The sequence below is a fragment of the Felis catus genome, chromosome F1 (genome assembly GCF_018350175.1).
Source record: "Felis catus isolate Fca126 chromosome F1, F.catus_Fca126_mat1.0, whole genome shotgun sequence".
Classification (NCBI taxonomy): Eukaryota; Metazoa; Chordata; class Mammalia; order Carnivora; family Felidae; genus Felis; species Felis catus.
Window position 1 is genome coordinate 64961960 of NC_058384.1, and position 20603 is coordinate 64982562.

General features: G+C 46.6%; 2 protein-coding genes across 2 annotated transcripts in view; both read left to right on the forward strand.

Moving 5' to 3' along the window:
• The window catches only part of LOC101100178 (olfactory receptor 10J1-like), a 306783-nt gene that overhangs the window by 95073 nt on the left and 191107 nt on the right, over window positions 1-20603 (forward strand). The window lies entirely within an intron of this gene.
• On the forward strand, window positions 16717-19722 carry LOC101099173 (olfactory receptor 10J5-like). Its single transcript, XM_045048637.1, has 2 exons — window positions 16717-16727; window positions 16863-19722. Exons 1-2 carry the CDS (start codon window positions 16717-16719, stop codon window positions 17899-17901), a joined length of 1050 nt encoding a protein of 349 aa, XP_044904572.1. The 3' UTR covers window positions 17902-19722.

A 20603-nucleotide genomic window follows, 5' to 3' on the forward strand; every position in this document is an offset into this window, starting at 1 on the left:
TTCCATAAAAGCAGCTATGTCTGAGTTATCAGCAGTGAGTATCAAATGGGCATACATTTTTATTCTGCGTGGATATGCTAATAAAATAAGGTAGTGTTTACTGGATGTTTAAGATCATAAAAATTATAAATTCAATTTAAAAACAAACGTACGGGTAGAAAAGCCGCAGTCAAAGCACCCTGCTTGGTATTCATTACTTTATCAACCGCAGCAACAAAACAAGTGTTTGGCTTTTTTGCTTTATTTTGCTTTTGTGAGGCTTCCCTAACATGCGTGTTCTGTACAGATACTTAAGAGGGAAATCACTTGAGACCACGGCTGCTTTCGTTTACCGGTATGTCTTCCTAAACACCGTTCCTAAAATCTTTTGGTAACTTACAACCTTAAAATTACGCTAAGTTGAGTAATAGTCATTAAATACTTCCATCATTTCTAAGATGAACAGCTGAGACATTTATTACTGCACATAAACTTAAATTTAGATACTGTCGGCTCCTTCATTTTGCGTGGTCTAGAGAAGCAAAACGTGAGGCTGTTAAACACTGAAAAATGAGGAAGCATGTACCTACAGACTTGAGATGGTATATCCATAAGACATGCTATAATGCTGATATGTGACAATTCACAATGGTCTACTTCCTAGTTTTCTCTAAAATTTACTAATCGCTGGGGCGCCTGGGTGGCTCAGTCGGTTGAGTGTTCAACTTTGACCTTTGGCTCAGGTTGTGATCTCACAGTTCATGAGTTTGAGCCCCATGTCGGGCTCTGTGCAGACAGCTCAGAGCCTGGAGCCTGCTTTGGATTCTGTGTCTCCCTCTCTCTCTGGCTCACCCCTGCTTGCAGTCTGTCTGTCTGTCTGTCTCTCTCTCTCTCAAAAATAAACATTAAAAAAACAGTTAATGGCTAAAGAATTATAATCAATATATGAAAACAAAACTACCAAAAATAAGGGAAAGAACCTTTTGGGCAAAATGCATAAGAAAAATGGGAGGTGGGAAATAATCTCTTTGCAAAGGGAAATTGGCAAGGTGTAAAGGACGTGTTTTCATTAAAGGAAAACGAGACTAATTTTGTCTCAAGGTTAAGCTACTGGTTCAGAATGAGAAAGAAGAAAAATACAGGGAGAACCCTCTCACTGGATATAGCAAGTTGTAGAAGGTTTTGAGGAAAAGTAATTTTATATGGGGTTAAGCTGGTGGAGATTGGATAGATTTATTTATAAGGTTATAAAAAGAGTTCAAACATAACTGATCCCAAACTAGAATTTGACTGTCTCTCTGTTAAAATAACAAAATGTTCTTGCATTATTGGCCTGTTCTTAGTAGATTGTAAGAGGTTTTTCTTTACTTCTTAAGTAATTCACCTTGGAAACAAAGATTCTAGGTCTTATCAGACCAACTTCCTGTGCTAACGTTAACCTTATGGTGCATGTTCTTGATTATGTAGGAACACCAAGTCTTATCACTTCTTAGAGCTAAGGTTTTTTTTTACACTTTTGACAATTTTGCTCTCCCCAAATCAAATCCTAAATGAAATCTTCTTGGCTTCAAACTGGCTTTGAGATTTCCCAGAGGTACATTTGAAAATCACAATGGATTTGTTCTCGTACCTTGTAAAAAGAGCTGTTCATCTCATTTGGTTTTCTTGATATGTTGGATGGCCTGGAAAGACGCTGTCAAATAAGAAAGAGATTAACTTTCCATAGGTTATGTTTGTATGTGTAAATATTAATGTTTCAGACATTGTACGAAGTTGCTAGAAATTGGTCAGTACTCTATCCATGATATGTCCAACGGAATGTTATCAGCCATATTCTAGTAATTATTTTAAAATGTGTGTCACAGAAACAACCAGATATTCTTATCCATGGCTATTTCAAGTCCATGTTACTCACAGGTGCCTTTTATTTCACTGTGATTCTTCCCTGAAAGCATTTGCAGTCAGCTGTAGGTCAGAATGCTTGCTCTTCTCAGACCCGCGGAAAGGACTGTGGCAGACGTTCTGGGCCTCCAGGCTTCTGACGGCATTGCTTAGATAACACTGAGACCACGCTACTCGATTGCGTAAAGATTTCCAGAACTCTGAGAAGCTGACGGGTTCATAAAACTGGCAGGATAAAGCAGAACAAGAATTGATTACATAGGACTGAATGGACGAATGGAAGACAATGGTGCGTTCAGTTCGGAACATGAGCAGGGAGGGTCAGAGAGAGAGGGAGACAACAGAATCTGAAGCAGGCTCCAGGCTCCGAGCCATCAGCACGGAGCCCAGGGCAGGGCTCGAACTCACAAACCCAAGGTCACGACCTCAGCTGAAGTTGGACACTTCACCACCTGAGCCACCCAGGCACCCCTGGAGCCTTGCTAGATTTTTAATTGGAAACATCTGTTTCCAAGATGTTAGAACCCCCTTTCTCTTTTTCCGAAGTTACCTAGACCTGTTACAATCAGACTATAATTTTGTAAACAAAAATGAAACCTTTGTCTCTTGTCTCTACCTGTTCCCTCCAGACCTTGGAAAACCTTACTGAGTATTCTTATGTTCGTGGCCATGTTTTCTGCAAAAATTCACTAAGAATATGTTCTGTTTATAACAGGATGTGATTGGCGACACTGGTTATGTGAAGGCTTGGGCTAGAATGTCATATTTGAAAATGGCACATAGACTCCGATATGACCACATAGTATGAAGGGACTAAGGTTGACATTATGGAACCAGTGCCCACAGAGGCCTCTTGGAAAGATCAGCTTGGTATCTGGCTTATAGGCTTTCCAGCCTCACCACCTGAGTAAGGAAGGTCACTTCCTGTTAAGCTCAACAAGCTTAGGATATTTTGAGGATCTTGAAGAGAGGAATTTATCCGTATCTATAGGTACTGAAAATGAATTCAGGTGGTGAGTTGTTGGCTCAGGTACCTAGACCTGAGGCTTTTGAAAGTCTGAGAGTCCTTATGGAAAGTTCTAGCAAAGCAACTCGCACAACCTTATATGAGGTCAGTGCCAGTTGCTGCATTTATGTAAATAAGAGACCAGACCTAATGAACCCAGACTTATTTTATAAGCAGGAGATCAAAAAGGGAGGTAACTATAGAGAAATTTTCTGTTTTAATAGAAAACTGTAATTTACTTGCATGGATTATTAGGTTCTAGCCCTGTTCATTGTCTTTGGGGCTTTATCTGTGAAATGGACTGGAGCCAGTTTCCACATTTTTCCAGCCCTCACCAAATTCTCAGTTCTTGGAGTTTTCTCCACTATCTGCCTCCAACTCTCCAAACCAACGTTGCCGTGTTTTCTTCCACTCTCCTGACCTGGATCCACTGAGAGCCAGAACCTGACCCCTGGGGGATGCTCACTGGGGCTAAGGAAGGGTCTACAAGCTGATGCTGGATGTATCATCCAGCAGATATTTTCCACCAAGTCCCCGCAGAGCGTTCAGCTGGCCCCCAATGAGCAAAAGGCAACTGAACAAGAATGGCCTTACGTTGTTCACAGGAAGAGTCTCTGGTCTTCTCGAGTAACAGGAGGGACTGGCAGTCTCCTTGAGCAGACTTGAGTCAGGCTTCTCTAAGCCCTCTTCTCCACTAGGCTTTGGCTTTGGGCTTCAGGGTCAGTCCTTGTAGAGCCTGCAATCCACCCAGTTCTGGAAGGAATCTTGTCAGGTCAGTTCAGAGAGGCTCCCTTAGCCTTAATGTCTGACCGAAATCCTCCTCCTCTACCCTTGGTATGTATGCGATCTCCCTGGCCTGCCTTCAGCAAGATTCCTGTCAGGTCGGTTGCACCAGAATCCCTCCTACTTCTGGTGTTTCTGCTCGGTAATTTTCCACCCCCTCACGGCTACCCTGCCCCTTGGCTGTAAATCTCCCTCATTCGTGCTGCGTTCAGAATCGAGCCACTTCTGGACTGAGCTCTCTTTCCCCTATTCCAATAATTCTGAATAAGGTCTATTTTCTGCTTTAATGACAGTCAGGGTCTGCTTTCTCCTTGACGGGGGGGACCTTCTGTGTCTTGTCTTTCTCATTTGGAAACAAAGATCACAAGTTAAGCTAAATTTCTAGGTCCGTCTTCCTAACCAGATCGAGCCACCAGATTCACCTTGCCGGGACAATTCTAGCGATGAGGTAGGCAGCTCGGAGTGAATGACCAGGATACACATCCAACGTGTTCTTCTCTGTCTTCAGTTGGTCTTTATCATCGTACCAGGAGTCTTTGAGGTTCTACATAATGTAGAGCATATTCAATACAAACTGGGAGACGGGGGGCTCATTGTCCTCACTTAGGGATCCAGGCTGATGGTGGTGCCACCTTGTAGCTGCACCAGAGTGGATCTGGTAGACTTTCCCACGGGAGTGGGAGAGAATTCCTGGAGATCTCACACCTCCTCTTGAATATGTCTGCAAGAAGGTGACACGAGACCCTTCTCATGGTCACTGAACTAGTAACAGGGTCCTGACTTCTGGCAAGAGGACTCAGAAGTCTGCTCTTCCAACAGGAGTGCAAGATCTAGGTGAGCATCGTATTATCTCCGATAGTCTTCTTAGAGGAAACGTTAACTCATCTTCCTAGAGCACGCTTGCCCTGGAATCATCTATCACGTGGCTTAGCGGGAGGGAGGCTGCACAGGGGAGATGCTTTAGAAGAGAAACTAAAATGCATTAAGGTTTGCAAAATTACATCTGTTTAAATAGACTAAACCAATTACGTTTGTTTAAATAGAATAGGTAGGGTCGTACCTGTTTTTCTTCTTCGTATTCAAAATATAAAATTATGGAGCTGTAGCGTGAATGGAAAGTATGTGGTTAAGTCGGGAGATAAGGGACGTGTTTGGCCTCCCTTTGCTATCAACAAGCCACCTGCCTGGCTGTCTTGGTCCATCTACCCACTCTCTTCCCACTCGCTGGGGAGGCTCGTGGGACCTGGCCCAGAAGAAAACCAGGCAGCAGCTCTTTCTGAGCCCCTGGGAAATCTTTGTGGGCTCCAGTGGCCGCTCTCTATGTCACCTGATCTAGTTTCTGGAGTCTTCTGTTTTCATTACATCGTGCTATGCTTTTCACCTGTACTTCTAAGTGGCCTCCTTGGCATGGTTTCAGCAGGTTTCTTGTTCAAACCCTGGATTTATCCAGAATTCTCCCTTTACCGACTCCATTCTCTGGAAACGGGGACCAACGTGCCTGTGCTGTTCTTAGCTGGGACTCCACCCCCCCACCCCCGCCCATTCCAGCATCGTTTGCTCTTTTCTCTTGGGAGAGGAGTTGCACGTTGAAATCCACTCCCACTAAGCACCAACCAACAGCATGACAGTGTGTCGGCTGCTCTACAGAAAAACAGCAGCAACAATAATATACTAATAACTTAGCATAATACATATTTACTGCGTACTAGTCAGCGGGCGAACACCCTATACGCACAGCCTTCAGACAAGCAGTCAGATGCTGCAGGATCCTGTATTCCATGCTGAGATGTCTGGCTTTTATCATCAGTGCCCGGCGATCTTATACGGACTTGAAGCAAAGGTAACATGAGGATTCGGCGTGTGTGCTATGTTTTTGATGACACGGGAGCACTGTTCTGATCAACAGCTGTCCGACAGTGTTCCAGGGGCTGCTGGATGTGAAGAATATTTTCCTTGGACTTTGTGCCCCAGACAGCCCGGCTCCCCTACTTGTCAGGTTTGTAATTTTTTTTTTAAGTTTATTTATTTTGAGGAAGAGATCATGCAGGCTCGGGGCAGAGAGAGAAGGAGAGAGAGAAACCCAAGCAGGCTGTGCGCTGTCAGCGCGGAGCCCTACGCAGGGCTCGAACTCCCAAGCCGTGAGATTGTGACCTGAGCTGAAACCAAGGGTCAGACTGAACCACCCAGGCGCCCTGCAGGCTTGCATTTTATTAGAGCAGATCTGGGGCTGTGCTCTTATGGAGTAGAGCAACCCCAGACCTGTTCTGCCTTTCTGCTTCTATTACTTGTGACCTGGAAATCCAACTTAGCAGGACTTCAGTGAAATTGCATAGAAATTGTTGAGTAAAAGAAGAATAAATTCCATCAAGTGGGACATAGAAAAGCTTCTGATTGAGTTCTACTTTTCCCCCTACAACAAAGTTTTATTACATCCTGGTTGTTCCCTGTTTTTTTTGAACAATAGAAAAACTCAACATGACCCCTGAATAAGAGATACTGGGGCCACGAAAAATACTGAGCGAATGCTAGGAGGCATCGTGCTTCTGTTATACGTTAAGCAGCTCAACAGATAGGAAAGGAAATTCAAAGGAAACAGCACTAGCCCGCAGGCACGAAGGGTAACTGACTTCAGAGCTGCTCCTTCCGGCTGTGACTTCGGTGACTTTGCTTCCCAGTGACTTTGTCCTGCGGGAGCAGACCTTTGGCTCCACTTCTGGGGCTTGGTCAGCCCGCCATCCCACAGCCCCTAGTTCGGCCAGTGTTGGCCTCGGTGTGGACCCCCCAGTACACGAACCCGATCTTATTTGAGGAACCAGGCAAAGTCCCGCACGTACAGATCCCAGCGTCTCTCACAAAGGGCTGTCTCTCCTCACACCTGCCTCCGTGGGAATCCTGCTGTTTCCCCAGGACAGTCTTGGGGTGAGCTCCCCCCTGAGTAACCCGGCCTCAGCCGCTTTCTCACCAAGGCTGTAGTTGACCCAGAGCTGGCAATGTTCTTGGAGGAATCCCAACCTGCACAGGTGTATGTTGGGCAGGGGATCCCCCTGACCTTGGAGAAAACCTTGTCACCTGCCCCCCCCCCCATAACGTTGTTCATCCCCTCCTTGCTCTGGATGCTGCAGGAGAGGAGGCCCCTTGGGCATGGGGAGCACAGAGGTGTGGGGGCTGTTCTGTAGAAGCTTCTCCAACGCCGTGATCAAGATCAACGAGCATTATTACCTCAGGAAAACAAACACGTTCCCACTCGTGTCTGTTAGACATGGAAAGGGATAAAATAACCTTCGCCTGAAATGTGAACAGGAAAAAAAAATTGAGAAATTCAGTCTTGTTTTCCGCAATTTCTTGTCTTTCCCCCCCTGCGGCCTGTCCCTCCCGTCCCCGCGTCCCCTGCCGCACTTGCCCCTATACATCCCTCATCTTCCAACCTGTCTGAGCAAAGGCTCCCACGCCCAAAGCAGGGGCTGGTCCCTGCTCTGGGCCTGGGGCCGTGCTGGCAGCAGAGTGAGAGGGTGGGGTACAGAAGGCTCCGTGCTTGGACCCCTCTCCCCGCACTTGCAGCCGAGGCTCACCTCTTAGACCTGAGGCTCTCTGAGACTCCCCAGGGTTTTATATGCACGGTAGTTTCCACCCTGCCCCCAGGGCCGACAGACAGAGCCCCTGGTGGAAGGCAGGTGGGGCCTGGCCAGGAAAGAAAGCACTGGGGTTATTTATTAGGTACGGAGTCTGCCAGGGAGTCACCCCCGTGACCTGGTTGCCGGCAGGGAGGGGCCCAATCATCCCTTGGAGGTGGGGGGGCTCCCCCCTGTTCTCTCTAGGGGCCTCTGCTAACGCCTTCTGAGCTCCGGCCTCCCGGGCTGTGTGTGCAAGGCCTCTCCCTTCCGTCTTTGTGCGAAGTAGACTTCTGTTCGTAGGACTTGCTCTCCGATGAAGACCCCACAAACCCTCCCCTTTCCCATCAATGCAAAACATGCCCGCACTTGGCTGTGGAGATGCAGGCAAGTGGCAGACGCCGCCTCTGGGTTCCCGGGGAAGCGCCCTGACCTCTCTCAGGTGCCTCTCCTCCTTCCCCCTTTCTTCTTATGACCTGACCTCCCAGAGCCGCCTCCGGGGCCCTCGGATGTCGGCACGTGGCCCACGGTGGTATGTTCCCTGCCGCCCCCAGCCGCTCGGGGTGAGCCCCGCGTCCGTCCGTGGCGATGCTGCCTCAGCGTTCACTCGGGGGGTGTGCTCCCCGCGTGCAGTTCTCACGCACCTCTCCCCTGCTGCGCGGTGTGGAGGTTTGGCAGATGAGAGGGTGGCTTTTCCGAGGGGCTGTGGATGTCCAGGGACTGCCCCTCTCCCTGGAGCTGAACGTCACGGATTGGGGTTGCGACGACGGGCTTAGTTACCGTATGCGTCTTCGATGAAATGCAGACTCGTTGTCCTGGGATCCAGGGCCAGCCACGAGCTTTCCCGGTCCACTGCCGTTGTCCTATTCCCTCCACGAACCTCCTTCGCGTCCTGATCCGGGCTCTGTAAACCGAAGGAGCTTTCAGACCCAGCCCTGCTTCTCGAAAGCCCCTTGGTTGAGTTCATCTCTTAGGCCGTGTGCCTCGTGAAGCCTCTCCTGACCTCCTGATGGGAGAGGCCACTCACGTCTTCTAGACACCACGGAGTTGTGAAGGGCGAAGATTACGGAATCAGACAAACGGGGAGTCCATCCAGGTTCTGGGCTGTCGTCTTCCAAATGTGAACACGTAAGCATGCAGACTTTGTGAATCTCTTTGTCACTCGCGCGTGAAACGGCGATACGACCACGCACCTTGCTGGGGGTTTTAGTGGCCTAGTCCTTGGCGTGGTGCTTTGCACAGAATGAGCATTTGACAACCAGTGGCATTGTGACGTTTTACGGAAGCCCAGGATTCCATCTCATGGTACAGATGTTTGTGTATTCCTCTAAACACGGGCACGGAACCTTATCAAAGATTCTATTTTATCTTTCTCTGGATCCTGTCCACCGCTCACCGCTTTGCTTCACGTATACTGGTGACTCGGTGGATATTTGTTGAATTGAACAAGCAGGGATGCAAATTCGTGTCGGGTTTTTAAAAAGTGAAGAGACGCGGGAAAAGAAGGAAAATGCCCACTTTGATCAAGCACTTTGCCATGCTTCTTCCCATGGAATTAAAGATTCTTCCCAGAGAATCTAGCAAATGCCTGGTACTTAGAATTCCTTATTGTGAATGAAATTGCCATGTAGTTTGTGAAAAGCACCCCCAAAGAAATAAGGTTCTTCTCCTCTTCCCTTACTTGGAAGATTTAGAATTATGTCACTAGATGGGACCAAGCAAGGCACACACACTCAGGGGAGGGAATACTTAGGGAAGTGGGGGGCGGCCCAGAGCGATGCAGGGGGCAGCGAAGGGGGATGGGGTAGGGCAGGGAGTAGGAGCCAGTTCCGGGTCTGGGAGGTGGAGCAGGGCGAGGAGACCACCTTGCAGGGGAGGAGGCAGTGGGGGAGGGAGGCTGCTTGCTTGCAAGGGAACTGATCTAATAAAACAATAAGGATGATGGGCATCTGGCTTCTTGCTGTCAAAAAGGAGAGTTCGATGTAGAAGTGGAGAAGCCCTGAATTACCCCGTGGTGTTCGATGAGAATTCACGGTAATGCGGTGATTTTGTGGTCTTTGGTGCGTGTGTCCAACAGGTTTCCAGTAAGCGTGCCTGGAAGCAGATCCCGCCTGGCCTCCCACATGCTGTTTGTCACTAAGAGGAACTGCTGATCCTTGGAGGAATATTCTGGGTCTCAGGCAGGGAAAGCGTAAGAGGAACCTGAACAGGTATCTTGTGCCGGAAAGGAAGGAAATGACCCAAGGATGATGGAGACGTGTCAAACGGACGCCAGAGCCAGATCGAAGGGGGTCCCACTGACCACGTCGGGAGTAATTTGAGGGTCCGTGTAAATAACGGAAGTAATTACAGCTCATTAGATAAGAGTAAACAAGGAATCTAAAATGATATAGATGAAGAAATATGTTTGAAGAGCAGGATGTTGATAGTTTCAAACCACATCCTTGTAAAATATTAATTTGAAAGAGAGAGTGATTTTAAAGTAGAGAACCATGATTTATACCGATCGAGTGTCCTCAGATACCGCATCATTCAGAATCCCATGCTGGTCGATAGCATTCAGTGAAGGAATATAGCATTACCCTGTCCTGCCAGAGACGTGACCTGAGTCTACTCGCTAGAAGACCTTAAACTTTCAGGATATTCAACAAATAACTGGCCTGTAACCTTTGGGAGCGTCCAGGTTATGAAAGACAAAGACGGACCAAAGAACTGTTCTAGAAAAAAGGAGGCTAACGAGCCATTCCTGTAATTGCGAAGCTTGACTCTGCAGTGGGTTGTTTTTGAGAACATGACTGGAGCTCTTGGCAAAACATTGCATGGGATCTGAGAATTAGATGATGGTGAATCAGTGTTAATCTCCTTATTGGGATGATGGTTTTGTGGGCGAGTGTCCTTGTGTCTGGGGAGTACTGGAGTATTTGAAGGCGATGAGCTGTGTATCAACAACCTCATGAGTTTTGGTTCTTCGTGCTGCACTTGGAACTTCTCTGTAAATTTGCGGAGATAAAAGTGTTAAAACTTTGAGAAGGTGGTACTCAGTCTTGCCTGGGACAATGATTGAGCCATAGTCAATGGGAAAGTATGATGGATGATTTGGGTCATGGAAAGCAGGGACTATTGACACATTTTCTAGATGACCCTGTATATCGGGTGATCGGTCACTCTGCAGAGACCAGCCTTTTGTGGAAAGGAACGTTCTTGATCAGGTGGAAGGAATGGTAAGGGGAGAGGTAAGGCAAGGGAGGGGTTTGATTCTCCTATTCTTTGATACAGTAAGTCTTTCTTGTGGTCTTGGGGGAAAGCATTTGAGGATGGGGAAGACCCGAGAAGGAATAGGGTATTCTCCAGTCTAAGAAGAGGAAGCATTGGAATTGTGGAAAACTGAGCTCTGGGTCCCAATTTCGCTTTTTGCCGGTACAGTGTTCAGGTGAGACGCCATAGTTCCTGATTCAGTGTCTCTAATTTTGTTATGTAAGGCAATGCTCACTGAAGTATTTAAGAATAAAGAGGCATGATGTCTCCAACTTACTTTCAACTAATTGAGAGTTAGAGATGACGATGAGGAAAACGGGGCAAAACATAAACAGTTGCTGAATCTGGGGAAGGGTACGCAGGAGTTGCTTATATTAGACTTGTGACTTTTTTGTGGGCTTGAAAGCTTGTTAAAAATGTCCAAAGAACGTCGGGGGAATAGGAGTCAGTGAAGGCACTGCCTGTGTCGGGGCCAAGGGAAGCCCAGAGGAGGGGAGGGGCAGAGATGTTGGGGGTAACTGAGGATGAAAGTATTTATGAGTGTGCTTCAAGTAACTTCCAAAGTCAGGGGGTATGCAAGACAGCAAGGTCACTGTAAAGTTAGGTCCAGACCTAGAACAGGCTTTGGGAGCTACTTAATTCTTTACTGAGTCTTCCATTGAGATACTTGGGAAGTTTAAGGACATTTAACTGCAGTGGATGGAAACAGGCACTGTAGTTGATGTTACTGCTTGATCCTGATCCTGGTGTGGTGGTGTGTGTGTGTGTGTGTGTGTGTGTGTGTGTGTGTGTATTAAATGTACCATCCTAGGCTGCTGGAATGGTCTTATAAAGGATGAGGTAAAAGTACATTAAAATCCATACCATTTCATAACTTCTATGCAGGTAAGAGATAAATAACCACAGATCAAATGGAAAAAATTAAACATTTACTGTAGTCTCAGAAGGTTCTTGAGAGATGGGGGAGAGGGGCTTGCATGCTTCAAGATGAGTGGGCACTGGGCAAAGATCAGGAACTCTGGATACCAGGAACATTACTGGCTCATCAGAAAGTCTCCCACAAGGAATCCAACTATGATACTCACACTATGATTTACTAAGGTAAGCTATCCTACTGAAATGGAACCTATTAACAAATGAGTGTTGTTGGGAAATAATGAATTTTACTTAAGCGCCCAATGTCTTAGAAATATTCCACAGACTAATCCCCCATCTTCTAAAGGCAAAAGTTCCTGCGCACCACACACACACACACACACACACACACACACACACACACACACACCCATGACATCCCCTCAATAAAGTCAAAGATAAGGGAAAGAAACCACTTGAGAAAATGGCTCTGGAATTACAAAGCACCAACCACTTGGAAAAATACGGGAGTCCCATTTTTTTTTATTAACGTTTATTTATTTTTGAGACAGAGAGAGACAGAGCATGAACGGGGGAGGGTCAGAGAGAGAGGAAGACACAGAATCCGAAACAGGCTCCAGGCTCCGAGCTGTCAGCACGGAGCCCGATGCGGGGCTCGAACTCACAGACTATGAGATCATGACCTGAGCCGAAGTCGGACGCGCAACCGACTGAGCCACTCAGGCGCCCCGGGAGTCCCATTTTTTTAATTTATTTTTTTTATTTTTTTGGGGGGAGTCCCATTTTTAATAAGATCCCTTAATACCTGTCTGGAGTCTAACTCTCCTGGTTCCCTCGAGATACTTAGGAAGTTCAGAGGAAGAGATTGAGGAAAGCAACAAGTCCACAAGGGTTTTCCTTGGAGATTCCTCTCACGATGGCTGAGTTTATAGGTCTTCTCTTATAGACAGCTATCCGAGCCAGGGGGACCAGAGTGCATGTCACCTGCCCTTTCTCTGAACTATAGTCCGATCTGGAGAGATGTAGACGGTTGTAAGATTGCACATTCTTGAAACAGGCACCGGGTTTTATGGGTTTTGCTATAGATGCTGTTAGAATAGATTCGGGAGGTGTTGGGGGTGCCCGTACGTTCTCCTGGGGCGGGCTCTAGTCCCACCTGCTTCTGCATCCATCTTGGGCTGGGATCTGGAGTTCTAGGATGGGAAACCACAAAGATCTGCCCGTTGAGCTCCTGCCCTAAAATCCCAGCCTTGCAAATTCTCTTCCACCCATCCTGCGATCAAGTGTTTTTCTTCCACTGCCTTCAGATAGTTCTAATAATGAGAGAGCTTTAAAGCGGTCACTTCATCCATCGCCGGCATCTTAGAATTTTTGTGTCGGGCTCTCTGGAGGCGAGACCACAGGGTTTTGTTTATTTTCTGCAAGAGTAGTTTACATGTAATACCAATTTTCAGGAGGTTGGCCTAAATGGCAGATCTAAAATTCTTCCCCTGCTAGGGAGCAGGTTCACTTGGATTTAAATAACAGATGTGATTTGTTGTATGAAATTCTGTAGTAGTTTCTTTCCTTAACAATGCATTTCCTTTGCAACTTTGAACTTTTTTCCCTCTTTTATTTGGAATATAATCTTCATGACTAAAACATTGGCTGCACTAACTCTTCATTATGTGAGGCTGTTTTGGTGTTTTTATTTTTCCCAAAAGGATAATCTGCAAATGCATTTTCTGTCTCTCTCGTCTTTCATTGTCTCAGTGTTTTTCTTCATTTTGTTCATTTTTTAAAAAAATTCTTGGATGGCTGCTGCTTATCACAGAGCTGATACCAAGGATAATTTTAAGTGATTTGCCCAAAACTACATGTTTTGATGTCGAGAGATTCCAGATCAGTTTCCAGATCTCCCAAGCCCTGGACAATTCCTGTGTTTCGCACATTCTAATGAGCCCCTGAAGAATTGTGGGTGACAGATTTGCAGGGATAGAGTCTAATTTGTGGCTGAGAGTCTTTTTAAAAATCAACTTTGAGGTATAAAACAATGTATGATGGAATAATATGGAATACCATGCAATGCAATATAAATAATGTAACAAAAGACACCAATTTTAGGTGTACGTTTTGAGTTTTGATGAATTTATACACCTGTGTAACTACCACCATAATCAACAGTTCTTTTGTCCCAGAAAGTTCCCTTGTGTTCTTTTGCAGTCCATTCCCTAACAATTCTGGCAACCACTGATCTGTTTTCTTGCACCACAGATTAAATTAGCATTTTCTAGAGTTTCACATAAATAGAATTCTACTGTATGTACTCTTTTGTGTCTGACTTCAGTGATTCAGTATGTTAAGATTCAGGCGTCTTTTGTTTGTAATTCATTCCTTTTATTGCTGAGTATTTCATGAAATGGATATACCATAATGGATTTACCATAAACTGCTTCTCTGAAAACTTGCCAAATGGTTGTACAAACTGGTTGTACCATTTTACATCGCCACGATCAGTGCTTAAAGGTTACAATTCCTTTACCTCCCTGTCCAAATTAGGCGTTCAACTGTTAATTTTCGCCATGTGAGTGGGTGTCTACCTCATGGTTCTATTTGACATTTGTCTGATGCCTAATTGGACATCTTTTATGTGCTCCTGAGCCATTTGTATATCTTCTGTGAAATGTCCAAATATTTTTTCCGATGTAAGAAGCGTCTTAGTATTGAGTTAAGAATTCTTTACATATTCCGAATACAAGTTTAGACGTATGTATTGTGAATAGCTTCTCCCAATCAGTGGCTCTCCTCCTCATTTTTCTAAGCATCTTCTTGAAGAATAAAAGATTTAGTTTTGACGAAATTCAGTTTGTGATTGTTTTTTGATGGTGTATGCTTTTTGTTTAGTATCTAAGAACTCTTGCTTATTCCACGGTTGTGAACATTCTATCACCATTTTGTCTAGACTTTTTGGTTTCAGCTTTTATATATGTATGTCTTTGCATCATTTTGAGTTATTTTCTGTGTATGGTAAGAGGTAAGGTTTGGGGTTTACTTTTTTTTCCCATACGGATCTCCAGTTCCAGCAACATTTATTGAAAATACTATCATTGAGGTATCTCAGAACTTTATCAAAAATCGATTGACCCTACATATGTGGATCATTTTTAGACTCTGGTTTTGTTCCATTGAGCTGTGTCTACTCTTTTTTTTTTTCACTTTTTTTTAATGTTTATTTTTGAGAGAGAGAGAGACAGAGTACGAGCAGGAGAGGGGTAGAGAGAGAGGAAGACACAGAAACTGAAGCAGGGTCCATGCTCCGAGCTGTCAGCACAGAGCCCGACACGGGGCTCAACCCCGTGAACTATGAGATCGTGAGCTGAGCTGAAGTCGGATGCTTAACTGTCTGAGACACCCAGGGGCCCCTGTGGCTACTCTTAAGCCAGTTCTGTGCCTCTTTGATTACTGGAGTCTTCAGATGAAGTAGCACAAATATTTTGTTCTATTTGAAATTGTTTTGACATTCTTGGTTCTTTGTATTTCCATGTAAATTTTGTAACGGGAATGTTGTTTATTATCCTGGATAGAGGACTTGGGTAGCCTAGCCTTACATGGAATTGTTGCGAATCCAGAAACTGGGACAGACCTGTGACCTTGTGTAAGGAGAAAATTTCACCGAATGTGATCTTCAAATACATGTGGACCCGACGTGCCGACCGTGATCGGCTGGGATGATGGTGGGATCGCAGAGGAAGTTGGAAAAGTAGAGACAGAGGGCTTTTTTTTTCTGTGTATCAGAGGGGGAGATATTTTATTTGCTTTGGAAATTACAAAATTACATTCACAAGGCCCACAAGTAGGTAAGTCCAGAGGAAGTTGTAGACTTGGAAGAAAAGATTGATGGAAATAGAGATTTGGGAGCAATCAACGTAGAAATAATAACTGGAGGAAGAACACTGTGGGGGAGTGGAGAGCGAAAACGCAAGACCAGGGATTAAGCAGAAAACAGCATTTACGATTGCAATGTACGTGGAGTGAGCAGATTCACGGAAGACGATGACACGAGCCCTGAGAACAGGGAGAAATAGCAGAGCGTCATGGAAACCAAGGTCAGACCAGGTTTCTAGGAGGCAGAGTTTTGAGAAGTGTCAAATGAATAAGAAGGACGGAAACAGAGGCAAAAGCAGTCTGACAGTTTTAGCAGTGGGGACTCTGGTGACATTTGAGGGAACAGTTTGATAGAAGTGAACATGATGAAGCCAACTTATGAGGTCTTCAGGGTGGTGGGGGAGGAAGTCTGTCTTGGTAACTGAAAATGAAGAGACAGAGGACCGTCGAACGGTCACTGTAGAGACCCACTGCATCAGCTGTGGGCTCTCTGCGTAGGATGTGGATTCTTATTGATTAAAGAGGACTAGGGAACGGTTTCTCATCATTATATCAAATCCTGGGTGCACCAGATTTTTATTTTTTTATTTTTTTATTTTAAAAAAATTTTTTTAACATTTATTTATTTTTGAGACAGAGAGCATGAACAGGGGAGGGTCAGAGAAAGAGGGAGACACAGAATCTGAAACAGGCTCCAGGCTCTGAGCTGTCAACACAGAGCCTGACGCGGGGCTCGAACTCATGGACCGCGAGATCATGACCTGAGCCAAAGTTGGATGCTTAACCGACTGAGCCACTCAGGTGCCCTTTGCCAGATTTTTAAAAACGAGCAAGCCAGTTTAGCCCAAAGCAACTAGGAGACTTGTTCTCTCCTCCTCAACTCTGGTGGGTACGTCCCCTCATCCATGCCTTGAATCGTTCTAACCCTCTCCTGTTGCACTGCAGGAGAACAATGTCTTACACCATCCTCTCTTCCTGATTTCACCTCTTAAAAGGGTGACCGGAGTCAGCAAAAGAGATTTCTTCAGTGCCAACTGAGTAAAGAGTGGAGTGATCACGGCAGTCCCATGACCTATTTGCACCACATTAGTTCTCTGAAAGGAGGTTTCTGGACTCAGAGCTCAACTGAAGCACCATGTAAAAGTCCATGGTAACCCTGTCCCCAGATCCGGCGACCACCTCCCAAAGGTCCTCTTTCTCAACCCTTCCGTCCTGCTGTCACATTCTCACCGAAACACTCAACTCTGTGGTTTCCTGGACACGATCCTGGCTGGTGTTCTGCCCTGTTGAGTTTGTTCTGAGCGGTGGATGTCGTTACTGACTGGGACACAGAGCAGGACTTCTCCTCGCTGGTCACCTCCCCTTGTGTCAGAATGAGGTGTGTGAGGTAAGTGTTGATTCAGAAGTCTTTTCCATGCGCAGGAGACGGTTTGCTCCGCGGTGATGACCGACATGTGGGTGAGACCCAAGGTGGCTCTGGTAGTCCTTCCTCTTCATGTTCAAGGGCCCTGATCCTGAGCTTGCTGGTCATAAAGGAAGGAATTGGGCTCACTTCCTCAGGGCAGCTATCATTGCCCCTTCTTGTGAAGTCCAGTTGCCAAGGGGAATTTTCTCCTTGATGACTTCCTTTATTGCTTTCAGACACCGGTCTGGCAGATACAGAGAAAGAACGTCACAGAAGTGACAGAATTCATCTTCCTGGGATTCTCTTTCTTTGGAAAGCACCAGATAACCCTCTTTGTGGTTTTCCTAACCATCTACATTTTAACTCTAGCTGGTGACATCGTCATTGTGACCATCATCCGTGTTGACCATCTTCTCCGCACTCCCATGTACTTCTTCCTGAGCATGCTGGCGAGTTCTGAGGCTGCGTACACACTGGTCATTGTCCCACGAATGCTTTTCAGTCTCATTCTTCATAACCAGCCTATCTCCTTGGAAGGCTGTGCAACTCCGATGTTCTTTTTTGTCACCTTGGCTGTAAATAGTGGCTTCTTGCTCACAGCAATGGGCTATGACTGCTATGTGGCTATCTGCAGCCCTCTGAGGTACACTGTCGTCATGAGTAAAGGAATGTGTGCCGGGTTGGCATGTGGGTCCTTTGGCACTGGTCTGGTAATGGCAGTTCTCCATGTAGCAGCCATGTTCCACTTGTCCTTCTGTGGCACAGTGGTGGACCATTTCTTCTGTGACATTTACCCTGTCATGAAGCTTTCTTGCACTGATTCCACTATCAATGAGATGATCAATTATGGTGTCAGTTCCTCTGTGATCCTGGTCCCCGTGGGCTTGAACTTCATCACCTACATCCTCCTTGTCTCCACCAGCCTCAAGATCCCCTCCACCCGGGGCCGGAAGAAGGCCTTTGCCACCTGCACCTCCCACCTCACGGTGGTCATCGTCCATTACGGCTGCACCTCCATCATCTACCGCAAGCCCAAGTCAGAGAACTCAATAGAAAAAGACCTTCTCTCAGTGACTTATACCATCATCACTCCTTTGTTGAGCCCTGTTGTTGAACCCTGTTGTTTACAGTCTGAGGAACAGGGAGGTCAGGGATGCTCTACGCAGAGCCGTGGGCAAAAACACTTCTTAACAGATCGAATCATTTTGTCAGGAGACCTTTAGCCCAGTGTAATGTGTGTCTGCTCACAAACATGCCACAATACACAAGTTCATCAAGTACAGTGCTTCCCGAGAAGAACGCCAAAGAGTAGAAATGCTTTTCTTTTTCATGCTCTAGGGACAAGGCAGAGAGCAGGGTTATGCTCTAGTGAATTTGGTTCCTTCGACGCAGGAATCCTGGCAAGCCGGATGAGAACTACTTGCTTCTGTGACTCAGGGTTTGGGTTTTCAAACCTCTTCCGGCCCCCACTTTGCCTGGCTCCTCTTAGACCGTCAAATCCTTGGCCTCGTCTGCAGATGCGGAGAGGAGGCAGTTGGAGCAGATGTGGACAGGGTCTTAGGAAAACGAGCAGCAGGCACAGCCCGGCGATGGCTTTTATCCTCAGGAGTTAAATCACTTGCCCTGTGACAGTCATTTCAGAGAGGGTTTCCTAATTCTTGCTGACTGAGAAATGAACAGCTTGGGGCGCCCGGGTGGCTCAGTCGGTTGAGCGTCCGACTTTGGCTCAGGTCATGATCTCACGGTTCGTGGGTTCGAGCCCCGCGTCGGGTGGAGCCCGGAGCCTGCTTCAGGTTCTGTGTCTCCCTCCCTCTCTCTCTGCCCCTCCCCAGCTTGCACCCTGTCTCTCCCTCTCAAAAATAAACAAACATTAAAAAAATTAAAAAAACGAACGGCTTTCGCAAAATCCCTTCTTTCGTTATCCAGCCAATGTGAGCTCCTGTGAAAGTATTCATTCGTTTCTACGTGTGTTTTTCCTCCTGTGCAATCAAGGCAAAAACTCTCGTCCCCTAGAGGCTAAGCAGGGAGAGAAGGTATTGGTGGCTTTTCTCTCTAATTGCACTTTGATCCAGGTGCGTTTCTTTTTTCATAGAGACTGTTATCAACCATTAGAGGCTTTTGGGATTTTTTATTTCTATGTAGCAGCTACGGTGGATGGATAGTTGTCAGGTATTGGCTGTGCTGATTCTAGAGCCTGAAGCAGATGCCGTTAAATCCCCTTCTGTCAGTAAACAGTAAAAACTTCCTGCTTGTCCTCTGTTTTTATCAGAAGAGGCATAGCCATGCTACATGATGTTATACCCTCAACGAGGAAGGTTGTTGGAATGTTTTTATAGACCTTCCTTCCCATCAGTTTATCTCCGCCCCAAGACGGAGCTGGAAGGCACTAAGAGACACAGATCCGGAAGCATTTGTTCCCATACAGTCCTGGTCCTTCCTCAGTGTTACTCTGTCCCTAAGTCGGCTCCCGTCCCTTACTTTCTTTCCACTTGTATTTTTCGGTTCTGCACCGTCGAAGTAGCACTGAGGTCTCTTGTAGGTGACCTGTCGTTTTCTCCTGCTCTGTAGATCCTTCTGTGAGGAGATCAATAGCTGGAGGCTGAGAGGTCTCTGTCCAGCGTCCCCTGCGACAGGTTGTCACAGTCGGCCGCTCTTAAGAGCGGTCATTGGCTAATTACGAGCACCTGCTGTCCTTCTAGAAGAGGTATCCTAGTCATGTAAGGAGTGCTTGGAGGGGCCTCACAGGGCTTTGGAACTTTCTGAAATCACCCAATTGTGAGTACGAAGGTGAATGTGCCCCTCCCTTCAGCTTCTTCAAGAATTTTCCTTGGTGTAACTGTTTCTTCCCTGACGTCCTAGCAGAGATGTGACAACATCCAGCTTCCCTCTTCTACAGATCCGTTGCTTCCACAGTTGCCCTAAACTCTCCCAAAGAAGCACTCCTTGATCCCGTCCACGTTTGCCGCTGTGGGTCCTACTGCCTGGCCATTGAGTTGGGGGAAAAGGAGGAGGGGGTGGGTGCTGCTTAGCTGGGAGGCTGAGGGAAGGGGGTAGGGGTGGGTCTCCCAGGGCACATGTGGTCGTCTATACTGGGTTTTCTTGCCTTCTCCCATCCCTTCCCCCCGCCCGGTCCCTAAGTATTTGAGCATCAGTCCTGCCACTCCTGTCTTGCCTCGCGGACAGGTGAGCACTTGCCTGGCCTCACCTGCACCGCATACTCAGCATGGCTTCAGGTTCACGGGAGGAAGCCGCCTCTACCAGGGCTCAGCAGCAAATGGTTCGAGTGCGGGCAGGGCTGTGCGGCCATGGGGCCTCCCCGTGGGATGAATTGAGAACAGGGATTCATTTTACTGCAGTCTGCTGTAATTGTAAACCTTGGGCGCCTTGTGAGTCCATCATCTCCTTCACTGTCTTTATCATCATCATTCTGCAAAATCTCTCCACTCCTGCTCCTTCGTCTTCTCTTCCATGCTGCAAATACCTCTCTTCTCTTAGCACTTCTTTTGTTCGGCTCTTTTGTGCATCAGACAAATAACTCACGACCGTTCAGTCAATCTCTGTACATTTTCCAAACACTGTCAAGCAGTTAACCAGTTCCGGGTTCAGGATAGCGAGTACTGATGCAGGGACTCTGTTTCCTGTTATTCACAGTTCAGTGAAGACAAGATAGCACCGGGGCAGCTGGGTGGCTCCGTCGGTTAATCTGACTTTGGCTCAGGTCATGATCTCGCAGTCCGTGAGTTAGAGCCCCGCGTCAGGCTCTGTGCTGACAGCTCAGAGCCTGGAGCCTGCTTCGGATTTGGTGTTTCCCTCTCTCTCTGCTCCTCCTCTGCTCATGCTCTGTCTCTCTCTGTCTCAAAAATAAATAAAAACGTTAAAAAAAAGTAAAAAAAAAAAAAAGATAAGATAGCACCAAGATCAAAAA